The sequence below is a fragment of the Nicotiana tomentosiformis genome, chromosome 7 (assembly GCF_000390325.3).
Source record: "Nicotiana tomentosiformis chromosome 7, ASM39032v3, whole genome shotgun sequence".
NCBI lineage: Eukaryota > Viridiplantae > Streptophyta > Magnoliopsida > Solanales > Solanaceae > Nicotiana > Nicotiana tomentosiformis.
The window spans coordinates 11,208,926-11,223,144 of NC_090818.1; the positions used below are offsets into that span (position 1 = coordinate 11,208,926).

General features: G+C 35.6%; 1 protein-coding gene and 1 long non-coding RNA gene across 3 annotated transcripts; one reads left to right on the top strand and one right to left on the bottom strand.

The window, feature by feature from the left end:
• Positions 1–1,245: 1,245 nt before the first annotated feature.
• Positions 1,246–2,024, bottom strand: LOC117273709 (uncharacterized). The gene is made up of 2 exons (XR_004503737.2): positions 1,829–2,024; positions 1,246–1,453 (listed from the first exon to the last, which is right to left on the bottom strand). It is a non-coding gene; the product is annotated as an uncharacterized lncRNA (long non-coding RNA).
• Positions 2,025–4,895: 2,871 nt separating this feature from the next.
• Positions 4,896–14,177, top strand: LOC104121502 (heterogeneous nuclear ribonucleoprotein 1). Of its 2 annotated transcripts, XM_009633514.4 has the most exons (5): positions 4,896–5,224; positions 5,619–5,844; positions 6,407–7,595; positions 13,596–13,641; positions 13,739–14,177. In XM_009633514.4, exons 2-4 carry the CDS (start codon positions 5,623–5,625, stop codon positions 13,607–13,609), a joined length of 1,425 nt encoding a protein of 474 aa, XP_009631809.1. In that variant the 5' UTR covers positions 4,896–5,224; positions 5,619–5,622; the 3' UTR covers positions 13,610–13,641; positions 13,739–14,177. The 2 variants fall into 2 exon arrangements, with proteins under 2 accessions (XP_009631809.1, XP_009631808.1); XM_009633513.4 differs by having other exon boundaries at positions 13,596–14,177.
• Positions 14,178–14,219: the final 42 nt, after the last annotated feature.

The following is a 14,219-nucleotide window of genomic DNA, read 5'->3' on the forward strand; positions in this document are numbered from 1 at the left end:
GTAACTTTTCGTGTTTCAGCAAAACAGTGGCTATTTTTAATGATTTTGTAAACGCTGAATATTTTTCGATTATTAGTCCGAAAACTGGTTAGCCCGTGCTATTTATGTGAGGCATTACTAGTACTATTAATAGCCGTGGACCAAAGGCGGCCCTTATCCTTTTCTTCTCCTAATTCCCTGCGTTATACGTGAAAATCTAAAAAAATAAAATTAGGATAAGTCTCTCACGTAGTAGGTGAGGATTTCACTTTCATACAATAGTTCTTTTTTTCCCTTTATCTTATCTAATTTCTTTGGGCCGTTTGATTTGGGAATAAGTTATATTGGTATTAGAAAGTAAAGGATTATAATATGAAAATTAAGTAATAAGAAAATTACGTAGTTGATTCATTAAACTAAAAATGAGATATACGCACACATGTTTTACATTAGATAAAGTTGAACCGTAGACTCAATAGCTCCCATCATAGAGAAGCAGCAACGCAGTAGAAGAATGCATAAGTGAAGTGGCTAATTTTTCATATTATCAAATGTTGGCTATGTTTTAAATAGCACAATTAAGGTTTAAAAGTGGCTATATAATGTCATTTATACAGCAAAACAAATGATATGGGCTTGGATCATTAGCGTAGCGTCTCATTCAAGGTCAAACATTGTCTAACATTTTTATGATTTTTTCTAGTTCAGTGGTATATGAGGGGCATTTGCATCTATACTCATTCGTGGGGTCATCATTGAACTTATACCAACTTTGCACAAAAATTTGCAAGTCTAACCACTTTAGAATCAACTCCAGACTTATCGGGTCTGAAGTTGAAGAAATAAAAAAGTCTGAAGTGCAATGCACTTAAGGCCAAGTAAGTTCAAAATGCAACAATTACACTTAAGATGCACTTAAGGCCAAATAGGTCTGAAGTGCAACAAATATTTTCATGCAGTTAAGATCAAATAGGTCTGAAATGAAAAAATTGCACTTAAGATGAACTTAAGGTCAGATACGTCTGAAATGCAATAATGTTTTCATGCACTTACGGCCAAATAAGTATGGAGTAGGGGTGGGCGTTCAGTACTTCGGTTCGGTATTTAATAACTACGGTCTACGGTTCGGTATATCAATTGTGCGTATCAAATACAGTACCAAAGTAATTCGGCACGGTTCGGTATTTTCTTATTTGGTTCGGTACGATTTTGGTATCATACTAAAGTCTTTCAATGTAACTAAAATTAATTAACTACATCAATGTATAGTAGTCACTGCTCCTCAAGTGTATAGCTAGAAAATAAATTGTGTATTATCCTGTATACAGAATTTTAAACTATATAGACCAATGTGATGTTGTGAACTACTCCCCGTGATAACTGAGAATAGAAAATGGAAAATTATGGTGCAAACGAAGGAAGTGCAAATAATCAATGATTCATTTGTCGAACTCCCAAATGACTCCTCCATCCTCTGCAATTACAAGGTCAAATAACTTAAAAGACAAACCAACAAAAACAGAGTAAAAAATAAAAATGTATAAATTGAAAATTAAAATCAAACAAATGCTATGGCACATTGAAGAGTAGTGGGATGTTTGGAAAGCTGAATATGTTTTCCTTGACAGTTGACACTGAGCCTTCACAAACAAATATACCCATAATGTATGAGGGAAAGTCTTTGAAGCTTGAATAGTGTAGCTCTTGAGAAGCTTGAACAGTGATGTTACTACATTAGAAAAGCTTGAACAAACTTAATACCACATTACCAAACACATAAAATAGTAAACTACAACGGATCAACCAAACATAAAACACCTGCCAAACAACAAACTTAATACCATATTACCGAGGAGAGGAGTGTCGTCGCCGCTCGCCGAGGTGGTGAAGTCGTCGTCGCCCTATGCTATTGTAGTCATGAATCAGCAGCAGCCAAGCAATGTTGTATTTTTTTTTTATAGAGAAATCTAGGGTTAGAAAAATAGAAAAGGGAATAAGGGTAAGCAGATACTGCCCGTAAGTGATAAGTCTACTTGAGCGCTAAGGATTAGGGAATTAGGGGGAGCTGGAAAATAAAAATTTAGCTGGGTTTGGACTTAAATATTTCAGTATTTCGATATTTCGGTATACCGAGATCTCAAAAACTCAATACCGTATATCGTACCAAAATACAGAAATACCGAAATTTTTGTACCGAAATATAGTGAAATACCGAAAAAATCGAAACCGAAATACCAAATTAATTCGGTTCGGTTCAGAATTTAATTTTTCGTATTTTATGCTCACCCCTAGTATGTAGTGCAAGTTGCCCATAAATAGAAATTTGTTCTTCGAATTTCAACAAGATTAATTTTCAGAAACCACTATTTTTAGTGCATATTAACTTCCTATAGCTACCATATACATAATTACATCCTATAACTACTATTCAGTTGTTACGGTAGTGTATTCACTGTATTCGCGCTATTGTATTCATGAATATAGCAGCAAAAAGTGGCAAAAAAATCAGGGCAGTCCAGTTGTACGCGCATGTATTCACATGTATTCGCGCCATGTATTCACGAATACATCAGCAAAAAGCGCCTAAAACCAGGACAGTCCAGTTGTACGCGCATGTATTCACATGTATTCGTGCTACTGTATTCATGAATACAACAGTAAAAAAGCGCCTAAAGTAAGGGCAATCCAATTGTACGCGCATGTATTCACACCATGTATTCATAAATACAGCAGCAAAAAGCGCCTAAAATCATGTAGTCCAACTGTACGCGCATGTATTCACATTTATTCGCGCTGCTGTATTCATGAATACAATAGTAAAAACGCCTAAAATCAGGGCAGACCAATTATACGTGCATGTATTCACATGTATTCGCGCCATGTATTCATGAATACAGCAACAACAATCACCTTAAAAATAGGTATGTCTAGCTGTCTAAGAGAGAGGAAAAACATAAATAGCGTATTTCATGCCTTAATGGTAGTATATACTGAAAATACTTATTCTGCTATAAAATATAAAAGATATCTATAAAAAAAATAATATTTTAAAATAATTTCGGTTTATAATAAATAGGGTGTATACCTTTACTATAGGAGGTAAAATTTTCTTTCAACAATATAATACGCGATTTAACACCTAATTCTACTCCTAATAATCTCAAATTTGAAACATAACCTCCAACTATCATAAAAAACACCCCACAAGCATCAATTTGTCAAACAAATAATAGATCCAACAAACTCATTTTGTAATTAAGAAAAAAGAGAAGAAACCATAAGCAATAGCAAAGAAAAGAGCGCCACGGCTGTTCACTACTGTAAAACCTACTCACAAACAACATGTAAACTCAACGTCACCTTTGTTTTCACTACTACTGAGAAGAAGAAGAAGGAGGAGGAAGAGGAAAAGACCTGAAATTGTCTGTACTCTGGATACTAATTAAAAAATTTAAAAAAATAAAATACAATAAGTAACATTGTTTGTGATTTAAAAAAAAAATAAGATACAAAAAAAATTAAAACGAGTACGAGTTAAATTTGTGATTAATATAAGTAACATTGTTTTTACCATACGGTGATCAATAATAAGATACAATAAGTAACATTGTTTTCGTCTTCCATGATTAATATAATTAGTTATTTCTTTTAGTTTTTTTATTTCCCAAAAATAATTACAGATGTATGATTTATTAAAAATATTCCACATATGTATCATTGCCTACATATGAATCTCAGTATTTACTGTTCTTGATTACTTGCCATGAATAGTAGGATTCTTTGACCAGAGTATTTCATCTTGTTAAAATCCACAAATATATTAAATAATAATGAAAGTTCTATAATGGTGACAATGTGAAACGTGAAAAAAGGTTAAGAAAGTGGTCGGTGATAAATTGACAATAACCAAGAAATGAAAAATAGACCATTGGTAGGAGAAATTGTATAAAATCACAAAGACTGCCTTAGTAGAGGATTTAGATCATCGGTGACACGTACTAGAAAAAAAAACCCCTCTTAAAGTATTTATAGATCTCGTGGAAATGTTTATAATATAATTATAGATGGTAGTAAAAACCTTTTTGGGAAAACATGTCAACCACTTTATCAATTTTTGTCACAACATAGTATATTTTAAATATAAAACACCAGTTGTTAGGTCGATCTATAGCATTTGGTTAGGTTTAATCGGTATACGACATAAGGTATGAAGTGAAGAATACGACAAATAATGTTTTGTTAGTCATTTTTGCTCGTTCTTTGATCAGTACCTCTCGTTCACTAGGTAATGCTTATGTAAAAAATAACATTACTGGTCGAATTTTGACGACAAATCTGAGCATCAATGTCTCGTATGATCGCCTTTTAAAATATAGATCCTTAATCACAAATGCTCGTTAGTGGACCGTGGACACTCAAAAATGATACTTATAATTGCTCGACCGTCAACCCTTAGTTACAAACTTAAGGCGATCACGGATTTTGAATCGTATATTTATAGTTATGAAAGTCAGTTTCTCATATTTAAAAAAAAAATATTTTCAATAATTTTAGCCAATCAACAATAAAAGATAATTTACAAGGGAACATCATATGTCATTACCAAAGATTTATTACTCATATTGTTATTAATTCCAATTTCAATGTTTTATGTCAAACTTACATACAATAGAGTGGAATGGAACAAAATCAATCAGCACCATTCATCAAAGCATTATCTTGTGATCCTTTGAATTTGAAACAAGTTCCATAAAATCAATGGTTGGATTTATCTTATAAGATGAGATGTGGTGGGGCCAAAGCATAGGCGTGCATGCACACAACACAAACATTAGCAATCTGAACTATTGCTAAGGATTTTTCCAGTAAGTATATAAAGTATATATTTCACAAAGCAATCTCTTCCAAATTTATCAGATCAAATCACACCAAAATTTTCTTTTGTTTTCCTTTCTCCTTTACTACCACATATTCTTCTTACCAAAAAAAATAAAAAAGATAAAAAATTATATAAAAAAATTTAAGGCTAGAAACAATCTTTTTTCTTAGCTGAACATAAAATTGTAGTATTCAAAATTGTTAGTACTACATATATTGATTGGAAAGATTGGAAAGAGAAGAGAAAAGAGTGGGGGACACAAAGTTGAAGGGGCAAAAAAAATTATAGAACAACGCCCTACTTTCCCCCTTCTCATCTCTTAGATCTTACTGTTTTCTCATCTGGGTCGTCTGATTCTTGATTTGGGTATTCATTTTTTCTCCTCAATTATCTTTTTACAATTATATTGCTGTTGTTTTGATTAAATGAAACCAACCATTTTCATTTGTTGGGTTGTTGTGTTTTGATTCTGAATTTTGATTGATCGTCTAAAGATCCGATTTTTATTTATTGAATCTGATAATGTCCGATTGGTTTAAGGTTGTCAAAGTACTTTATTCATTGTAAAGGTGTGAGCTTTATTAGTTTTATCAATCTGCATTTCATCTAATCAACTGGGAATTGAAAAAGTGAATCTTGATGTGTGTATTTATATGAGAAAATGGAAGTTTTTTAAAGCTTTAATTGGAACATTGTAGAATGATGATTGTGTAATTTGGAGATTGAGTTTTTTCAGGAATTTGATTTCTGGTTTTGTTAGGACAATGCAATCTGATCTTGGCAAATTATTCATTGGTGGAATTTCATGGGACACGAATGAAGAGCGTCTGAAGGAGTATTTCAGTACTTATGGTGAGGTTTTAGAGGCTGTAATTATGAAGGATAGGACTACTGGTCGTGCCCGTGGTTTTGGCTTTATTGTCTTTGCTGATCCTGCTGTTGCTGATCGGGTTATCAAGGAGAAACACAACATTGATGGCAGGATGGTAAATTTTCCTAGTTTTGCAAATTTGGCTTTACTGTTAGTTCTTTTTGATTTATTCAACAAGGAACGTAATGTTGTTGTTTGAACCTTCTGATAAGAATATACTTTTGTATGACGCCTAAAATCAAGGGAAGTATGTCATTGCAATGGAGATTTAGGCATCTATCATTTAATATCTAAGCCTTCTTGGTACCGATGGCATTTAACGTTGTATGGCGCCTAAAATCAAGGAAGTATGACATTGTAATGAAGATTTAGGCATTTAGGCCTTCTTAGTACCCATGGTATTTAGCATTGTATGACACCTAAAATTAAGGGAATTCTGACATTGTAGCGGATATTTAAACATTTAGCATTGTATATTTCTAAGCCTTCTTGGTACCCATGTCATTATACCTTGCGCACTAAAACTGGCACATTGTACCCATTTTATGGCATATCACATATGCAATTAACTTTGCTACCCTCTACTTTGATTTGAACTTAGACTGGAATAGCAGTTAAAGTTTACAGTCTAATTACTTCTTTCTACTGAAATTTATCATGGTCCACTTATTTTTCAGGTTGAAGCGAAGAAAGCTGTTCCGAGGGATGACCAGAGCACAATAAGTAGAAGCAGTACTAGCATTCAGGGTTCTCCTGGTCCAGGACGTACAAGAAAAATCTTTGTTGGAGGTTTAGCATCCACTGTAACTGAGAGTGACTTCAAGACCTACTTTGAGCAATTTGGAACAATCACAGATGTAGTGGTTATGTACGACCATAACACTCAGAGACCAAGAGGCTTTGGGTTCATAACCTATGATTCAGAGGATGCAGTGGATAAAGTATTGCTTAAGACCTTCCATGAGCTGAATGGTAAAATGGTTGAGGTCAAGCGTGCTGTCCCCAAAGAGTTATCGCCAGGTCCAAGACTTGGTGGCTACAATAACTTTCCATTAAGTAGGATCAATAACTTCCTTAATGGTTACACACAAGGATACTCTCCGAATACAGTTGGAGGATATGGAGTCAGAATGGATGGTAGATTTAGCCCCATTGCTGCTGGAGGTAGGAGTGGTTTTGCTCCATTTGGTTCTGGTTATGGAATGGGTCTTAATTTTGAACCAGGGTTAAGCCCAGGATATGGGGGAAATGCAAACTTCAACAGCAGCTTGAGCTACGGTCGAGGACTGAGCCCTTATTACGTTAATAGTTCGAATAGATTTGGTGGTCCTATTGGTTTTGACGGGGGAAATGGAGGAAATAGCTCATTCTTCAGCTCAGCAACTCGGAATTTGTGGGGAAATGGGGGACTGGGGTATGGAACTAATTCCACAAGCTCTACCAACTTTGCGGTATCTGGGAGTGGGAACATGGGGTCTGGAAATTTTAGCAACACTGGAGTTTGGGGATCATCTTCAATTTCATCCCAAGGTGGAGGAAATGTTTCTAACCAAAGTGGTAATCTTGATTATGGGGGTGATGATAGTTTATATGGTTTGGCTGGAGGCTATGGAAGAAATGTTACAACAAGCGGGGCTCCTGCATCATCATATCCTGCATCTAATGGTAGCTATGATGGGGCTCTTGCTGATCTTTACAGTGGTGGTTTGGGATATAGTGATTCCGCTTGGCGCTCTGCAAATTCTGAGCGAGATGGATCTGGTTCAATTGGTTATGGACTCGGTACTGCACCGTCGGATATGCCACCTAAAAGTTCAGCTAGTTATGTTGGCGGTTATGGTGTTGGTAAAAGACAGACAAACAGAGGTAAGCTTCTCAATAACCTTTTGTAGCTAGTAGTTGCTTCACCTTGCTCAATTCCTTTAATTTTCTAATGAACATTGATCCGGATGTTGGTGGTCGGTTTTGTTAACTTGATTTTGTTGATACAATAATTTGCCATTAGGAGCAGGTGATTTAATGTTTCCCCCCTCTTTACTTGCTATCTTGGTCCTTACATTTTTCTGATCTACTCGAGTTTGTTATCAAGGTTTTTCTTTTCGAAACTAACTGGGGAAGTCATTATAGGGGTTCTCTCTGTAGAGAAGCATCTTTCATACTTGCACATAAGATGTGATATCTAGCTATTTTACTTCTGCATCAAGTTCTTTATCTAGAGCATGCTTGTGCTTCGGATTTTTTGTTTACTCATTTTGAAACCTGCATATGAAGTAGAAGCAACATTGCAAGTCGATTTGCATAATTCCATTTACCTAAAGGAAAGTGAGTCTTATTTCGTTTTCAAGTTATGGTCAATTAAAGCAAGAAAAGAACTCTGAGAATTAGTTGGACAATTGATAGAAGGAAGCATAAAAGGAGCTACAAGTTGGCTATTTCTGGTTTATTTTAGCTTGCTTAAAATCTATCCAGGTATTACTAAAAGCGTTTGCTTCACTGATTAAAGTGACAAAGTAATATAACGCGAGTGATGTGACTTTGAAGGAGCTTACCGTTTGAACTTTAGGCGCAAAACAATGTTGAGTTAGAAACAATTGCTTCTTTCAATGCGGCTTTAAAAAATGAAAAAGAGAGAAAGGTAGAACAAAAGATATGCTTCTATCCTCGTGGGCGCACAAAACAGAAACTGAAAATACTAGGCTAATCCGCAGGTCTTTACATTGTTCGGCCCCTTCGTACACTTTCCTATTCCTCTATTTCCAGATTGCGTATATGAGATCCAGAGGGGCAACAACCCATTCCTTGGGCCTTCTCTTCCTTTTCCTGAAAGCCAACTATACAATGCTCCCTTTACTGTGCTTGACATCACCCATTGTACTCCGAACCAATTCAAGATCTTCCACCGCAAAGTCGTTTCCACATGACAATGCAAGAAGAGGTGATTTACATCTTCTTCCGATCATCACATAAAACACCACCTAACATGTGTAATCCACCTGTTTCTCCAGTTATCGGCTTTCAAGATGGTTTCCCTAGTTGCTAACCACTTACAAAAACACTTTGTTTTAGGCGCCTTGGGTATCCATACCGATGAATGTGATAAAGCTAATTCCTCCCTCACCAACAGTTTCTGGTAGTAAGCTTTAATTGATAACATCCCATCTCTCCTTGTGCCCCATCTCGTAACTGTGAGATACGCTCTGCTTGTGAAGTAGTTCCACTAGACTTTGGATGCACCCATTTTCCAATCTTGTAAGTTCCGTCTAAATGTTAGATCCTATAGAACTACTAGTTCTTGTAATTAGTGTAAGGTTTGTAGCATTGACACATTGTGTGAGATGAATAAGTTTGACAAGCTCGTCTGGAAGCTTTTTTGAGTTCTGCTGCCACAAAGATTTTTTTTGCAGTTCTTCACATTATGGTTCTCGGACATAGGTTAATTTATTTTTCGAAAAGAAAATTCACTTTTTTTGAATGTTTGTGGAAGTACTATAAATTGTGATGTTTTCCATGTCAAAATGACAAAAGAACACATTTAAAAATAATAGTCAAAGATTACTTTCTTAGCTCCACAGAAGCAAAAATTGGGCACCATTTTCTCCTAAGTGAAGGTTGAATCTCTAGTGCGGGAGATGTTTCTTGAAAGGCTTTCTGAGGTCCATTGGTGATTGGACCAAAGCCAGTAACAACACTTTTATGTTCAGGTAGATTGAGCATTATCACTGATCGAGCACCAACCTTTTCAAGTTGTGGTCAGCTCAAAATTTTAGAAGCAGTTCTTCCATAATGAAAATTTCGTGCGCAATTTTAAATGCCCATGTACTTCATTTATGTGAGAGACCTCTACTATTGATTTAGCTTATGTTCTGTTAGAAACCTCTTTGTCTTCGCTTTTAAGTTATGATCTTATGATGTCAATATATTTTATATGATTTTTGTTACATAATCTTCTGATCCTAGAAGTTGCAAATATTGACATATTTTATCATGTGTTAGCTTTTGGAATTCTTAAAATTCAAATACCAGCTTAATGCTAGTCTGCCAAATGTTTGTTTGCTGTGTTTGAAGATAACTGATTGATGTTATTGCATCGTACAAACCTTAGCCCCAGTAGGGAAGAAAAGAATAGAGGAAAAAAGCTGCCAAATCAATTATATATACTCAAATTACTGACACATACTATTTCCGAATTTACTGAGCTAAAACTAGTAACATCGGTGATACTTTGATGTTCTAAAATTTGTGATGCTATGTGGTGAAGTGATATTCGTGGATAGAGCTTGTGATGCATTACCATTTGTAATTGCAATAGTTTTTAGGTTGACAAATAAACCTTCATTTCTCTTGCTCAACATCACAGTCTTTTTCTAGTTTACCTCCATCTTTGACCTCTTTGTTGTGATCATCTTTTCTATAAGTTGATGACCAGTTAGTTTTTATGAAGCCTAATTGCTCAGTGAAAGCTAGAAGCAATTTTTTTTTTTGAATTGTCGTGATCATCTTTTTTTGAAGCTAGAAGCATTTAGTTGATTTAAGTTATATAGTGTGAAGATTTTTTACACTATCAATGTAGTTTAACATGTTATAGCGGGTTAGTTCACGTCTTTACCTGATTGATAGTTAATGCTTATCATAGAGATTTACATGTACTTACCTTTTAAGTGACCTAATTATGTAAATGTTCATAGAATTTAAAGTCTAGTGTTGATAAAGGCTCGCTTAAAGCACGGGTAAGCCCTGAAGATCGGTGAAGCCCAGTGTGTGCGCTTTGCCTCGCGTAAGTGGCACTCTAGTGTAGGCGTAAAGGTGTTAAGGCGTGTGCACCTTCCCCGATGGGTTATGTCTTTAAGGGAGCAACAATATATATGTAGCTAAATTATCGTTTTATCATTTTTTTTGCCCAAATAGTTATTGTTTGTGTTATAGTTACGCTTTCTTGCATTACATTTCTATTTTATTTAATCTTCGTTTGTGCTTTCTTCGCTAAAGCCCACACTTCAATTACGCTTTGCGCTTAAAGCTCTAACATAGATTGGCGCTTTATTGAGTTCTTCACTTTTGACTACTCTGACTTAAACTCTTTTTTGATATCTTTTGTCTCCTAAACTTGTCAAAATGAAAAATCCAATAGATTTCTTCTCTTCCTCACAGTAGTCAGTTTCCTCATGTGGTGTTGTCTGATACTACAAAGGTGGTGCTTTTGTCTCTTGACCAATAATACTACTCCCTCTCCCGATTTATGTGATACACCTACCTTTTTAGTCGAACGGTACTTTTCTATATTTAGAAATAATTTAACTTTAAACATCTCATTTTACCCTTAGTTAGATGATTTATAGACACACAAATATCTATGCCTTTTTTTAGATCACAAGTTTCAAAAGTCTATCTTTCTTTCTTAAATTCTGTGCCCAGTCAAACAACATCACATCGAATGGGATGGAGGGACTACTTATTTGTGGGCATCTTCATGAATAAATAATGACTTGTGAATATATGGATATGAGAACAGCTTGAAAGAATATTTGTTCCTGCCTTCCCTACCATGTTTTTTTTTATACTAGAGGAAAAGATTTTATTAGTATAAAAATTATAGTCCCTCCTGTAGTGGTGTTAGGAATTCTATCAACATGACTGCTTCATATATATTCCTGAGGTTGTACCACCTAACTAACTAAACACTTGACTTCTCTCTTTCCACGTAACCCACAAAACAACGGCAGTACAGTGATCCATATCTTCTTTCACATTCTGAAGATGTTTAGAAAAACCTTTATTTTATATTGATTTCTTTTATAACTGAGAAATCCACTGTTTCTAGCTTTGAATGGGCGCCTTACGACTTCTCCACTTAAATACTAGGGCTTGGTGCACTGGTCAATATTTAAGCTCGTGACATGGGCCTACTCCTCATCCTGCTCTATAATACCTTCGCTGTAAAATTACCTTTATAACTGTGAGATGATAGGCGATGCAAAAATAAATGATCAGGTGTTTCACTTAGATTTCGAATAGCGGTCTTCCATCAATCAAATCACCTTTTTGAGAAATACACCGTCAGAGCTCCTTTCACTCAGGTAGCATTTGATGCAAAGTGCGCTCTTTCTTCTCTGCAAATTCTTGTTTCAAAAGGCATCATGAGCAACCACCAAGATGAAACAATCAAGGAACCTTAGTTGGGGCTTTAGTTTCCTGATAATCTTCCACGATTCTGTTCGGTACTTGGAGAGGTAATGAGGGACTTATAACATGACTTGACTGAGAGAATTCTATCTTTCTGCTCAGACCATACCAGTATGCTATCTATTTCCCAGTCTAAAAAGTCTCCTAAACAGACTTCCCAGCCATTAGCAGTAAAGCAATGAGCTACAGCTGTCTCCATGTTTGCGCCAAACGTGAATAAATCAGGGAATTCTTTTCTATTTCCTACTCTGAAGCGAGTCTTTTCAGCGAATTTATATCGTCATAGATTTCTAAAAAACTTCCATATTCCAACCCCATAAGAACCAATGCCAGTCACATCAAGCACAATGGTTCTGAGAGCTAACCTTTGCTTGAATCGCTCCAGAGGCATCTCTTCTTCTCTGCTGTATCCCAAAAACAAGTTGAATAACATGTTTTTATTGTGAGCCCTCAGAATTTTGACCCTTACTCCTCCTTCCATCTTGCTTAATGTGACAGAATATCGTCAGATTAACTGGAGAGATATGTTCTCCTTAATCTGTCCATCCCTTTTCCATTGTTGCTGGAATGGCAGCAGGGACATCACGTATGTGGGTAGGGAATCTAGAACACTGTTAGTAAGTGTCTGCCATCTAAGGATACATATTTCTTTTTCCAGTTTGAAGGATTTTTTCCACTTTCTCAAATACTTGCCATCCTTTTGTTATTTTATAGCTTACACCGAGGCATGCAGTATTTGGTGTGTGTGTTTGGGAGGGGGCGGGGACCCTAACCTGAAGCCTGTATTGACCGGGCAATGGACATAAGGGGGCTCTATTTTCTGTGACTCCACAATTGCTTTTTTTTTGTTGCACACTCATCCGACTAGAAAAAACTAGTACTTGCGTCATGTTTTCTTTTCTCAAACTATATACCATGTTCGAGAGAAAGAGAATAAAGATACTGTCCGGAAGCAATAATGCTTCATGATACATGGCTGCGAGATCATTGGACATTCTACATTTGCGAACTATCACTTTTTTTTAAAGATCCAGGGAAGTGTTATAACATACACAACAATTTAGAAGAAACAAAATAAATTCAAAGACCAACAAAGATTGTGATGGAGTGATAAGTTCTCCTTCATCCTTAACCATGTTTCTAGTTCGAGCCCTTAGTATAAAGTTGTCTTTGTTAGGGAGCGCTTTACCCCCCAATGTGGGGCTTCCCGGCGTGAACCCAGATTTAGTCGGGTCCTTAATGTGTGTACCGGACACCGAGTGGGAAACCAAAAAAAGAGAAAAGAATCAAAGATTTGACTTGAATATTGTTAACCTTGTTGATAGTTACTGGAGCAAATAGAAGTTCTTTTTGCTTAACATTGTTTGTTTTTCTACATTATTTAGATGCTAGTTCTTTCTTGCTATTTTTCTCGGAATGAAATTGTCCGTGTGAATAAGTTAATGGTAAGTCTAACAAAGCTTTTCAAAGTAGAAATATGGTAGTTACTTTCTCAATTTTTGGTTATTACTTTTCTGCTTGGTGCCTAATACTGTCTGATCTAAAAGATTTCGTAGTTCCCTCTTCCCGCTTGTTGCATATGTATCTCCCCCTCTTCTTTCTTGTTTATACTTTCACTTATTTGTTGCTTATGATGTCAAAGTCAAATCATGCTATTCTTAACCCGCTGATTTTGTATTGATGCAGGGATTGGTGGCTAGGAGAATATTGCCAAACAAGGGTGTTACATTAGGTGAAAAATTTGGTGTAGAATCTGAATCATGAATTTTGCATACTTCTATAATTATATGAAGTTGAGAGAGGTTAAAGAATTGGATATCCTTTTGTAGGGCTAACTGGAGTGCCTGTTTTGAAGGTCTAGAGATAGAAGTTTACAAGATTTTGTGCTAAAGGTTTTTTTTGTTTTGTTTTGAGTTTATGTCTTTAGGAATTCCCCTTTCTTTTTCCCTTGAGTGAGGTGTAAAATCAGATTGCGGCGTATAGTCAGAAATGTATCATGCATCTCTGGTGAGGCAGCGATACATACACAACAAAATAGACAGAAGTTTTGAGTAAAATGTTTAGATTTAATGTTTTTTTCGCAGTAATGTTGCTGCAAAGTTGCAGATTCTTGTCTGGTAATTTGTTTGCTTTGTAGTTTTCCCTTGAATGGGATTTTTCCTTTCTCCATTTGAATGTAAGGGAGGTTGTTGATTTAGTGTGATACATTTTAGGGATACCCATCTAGGGTACCCCTAATGAATAAATTACTATATACTTTGATGCTCATTTACTTATTATCATTTGAATTGAGAATCTTGCACATATTGA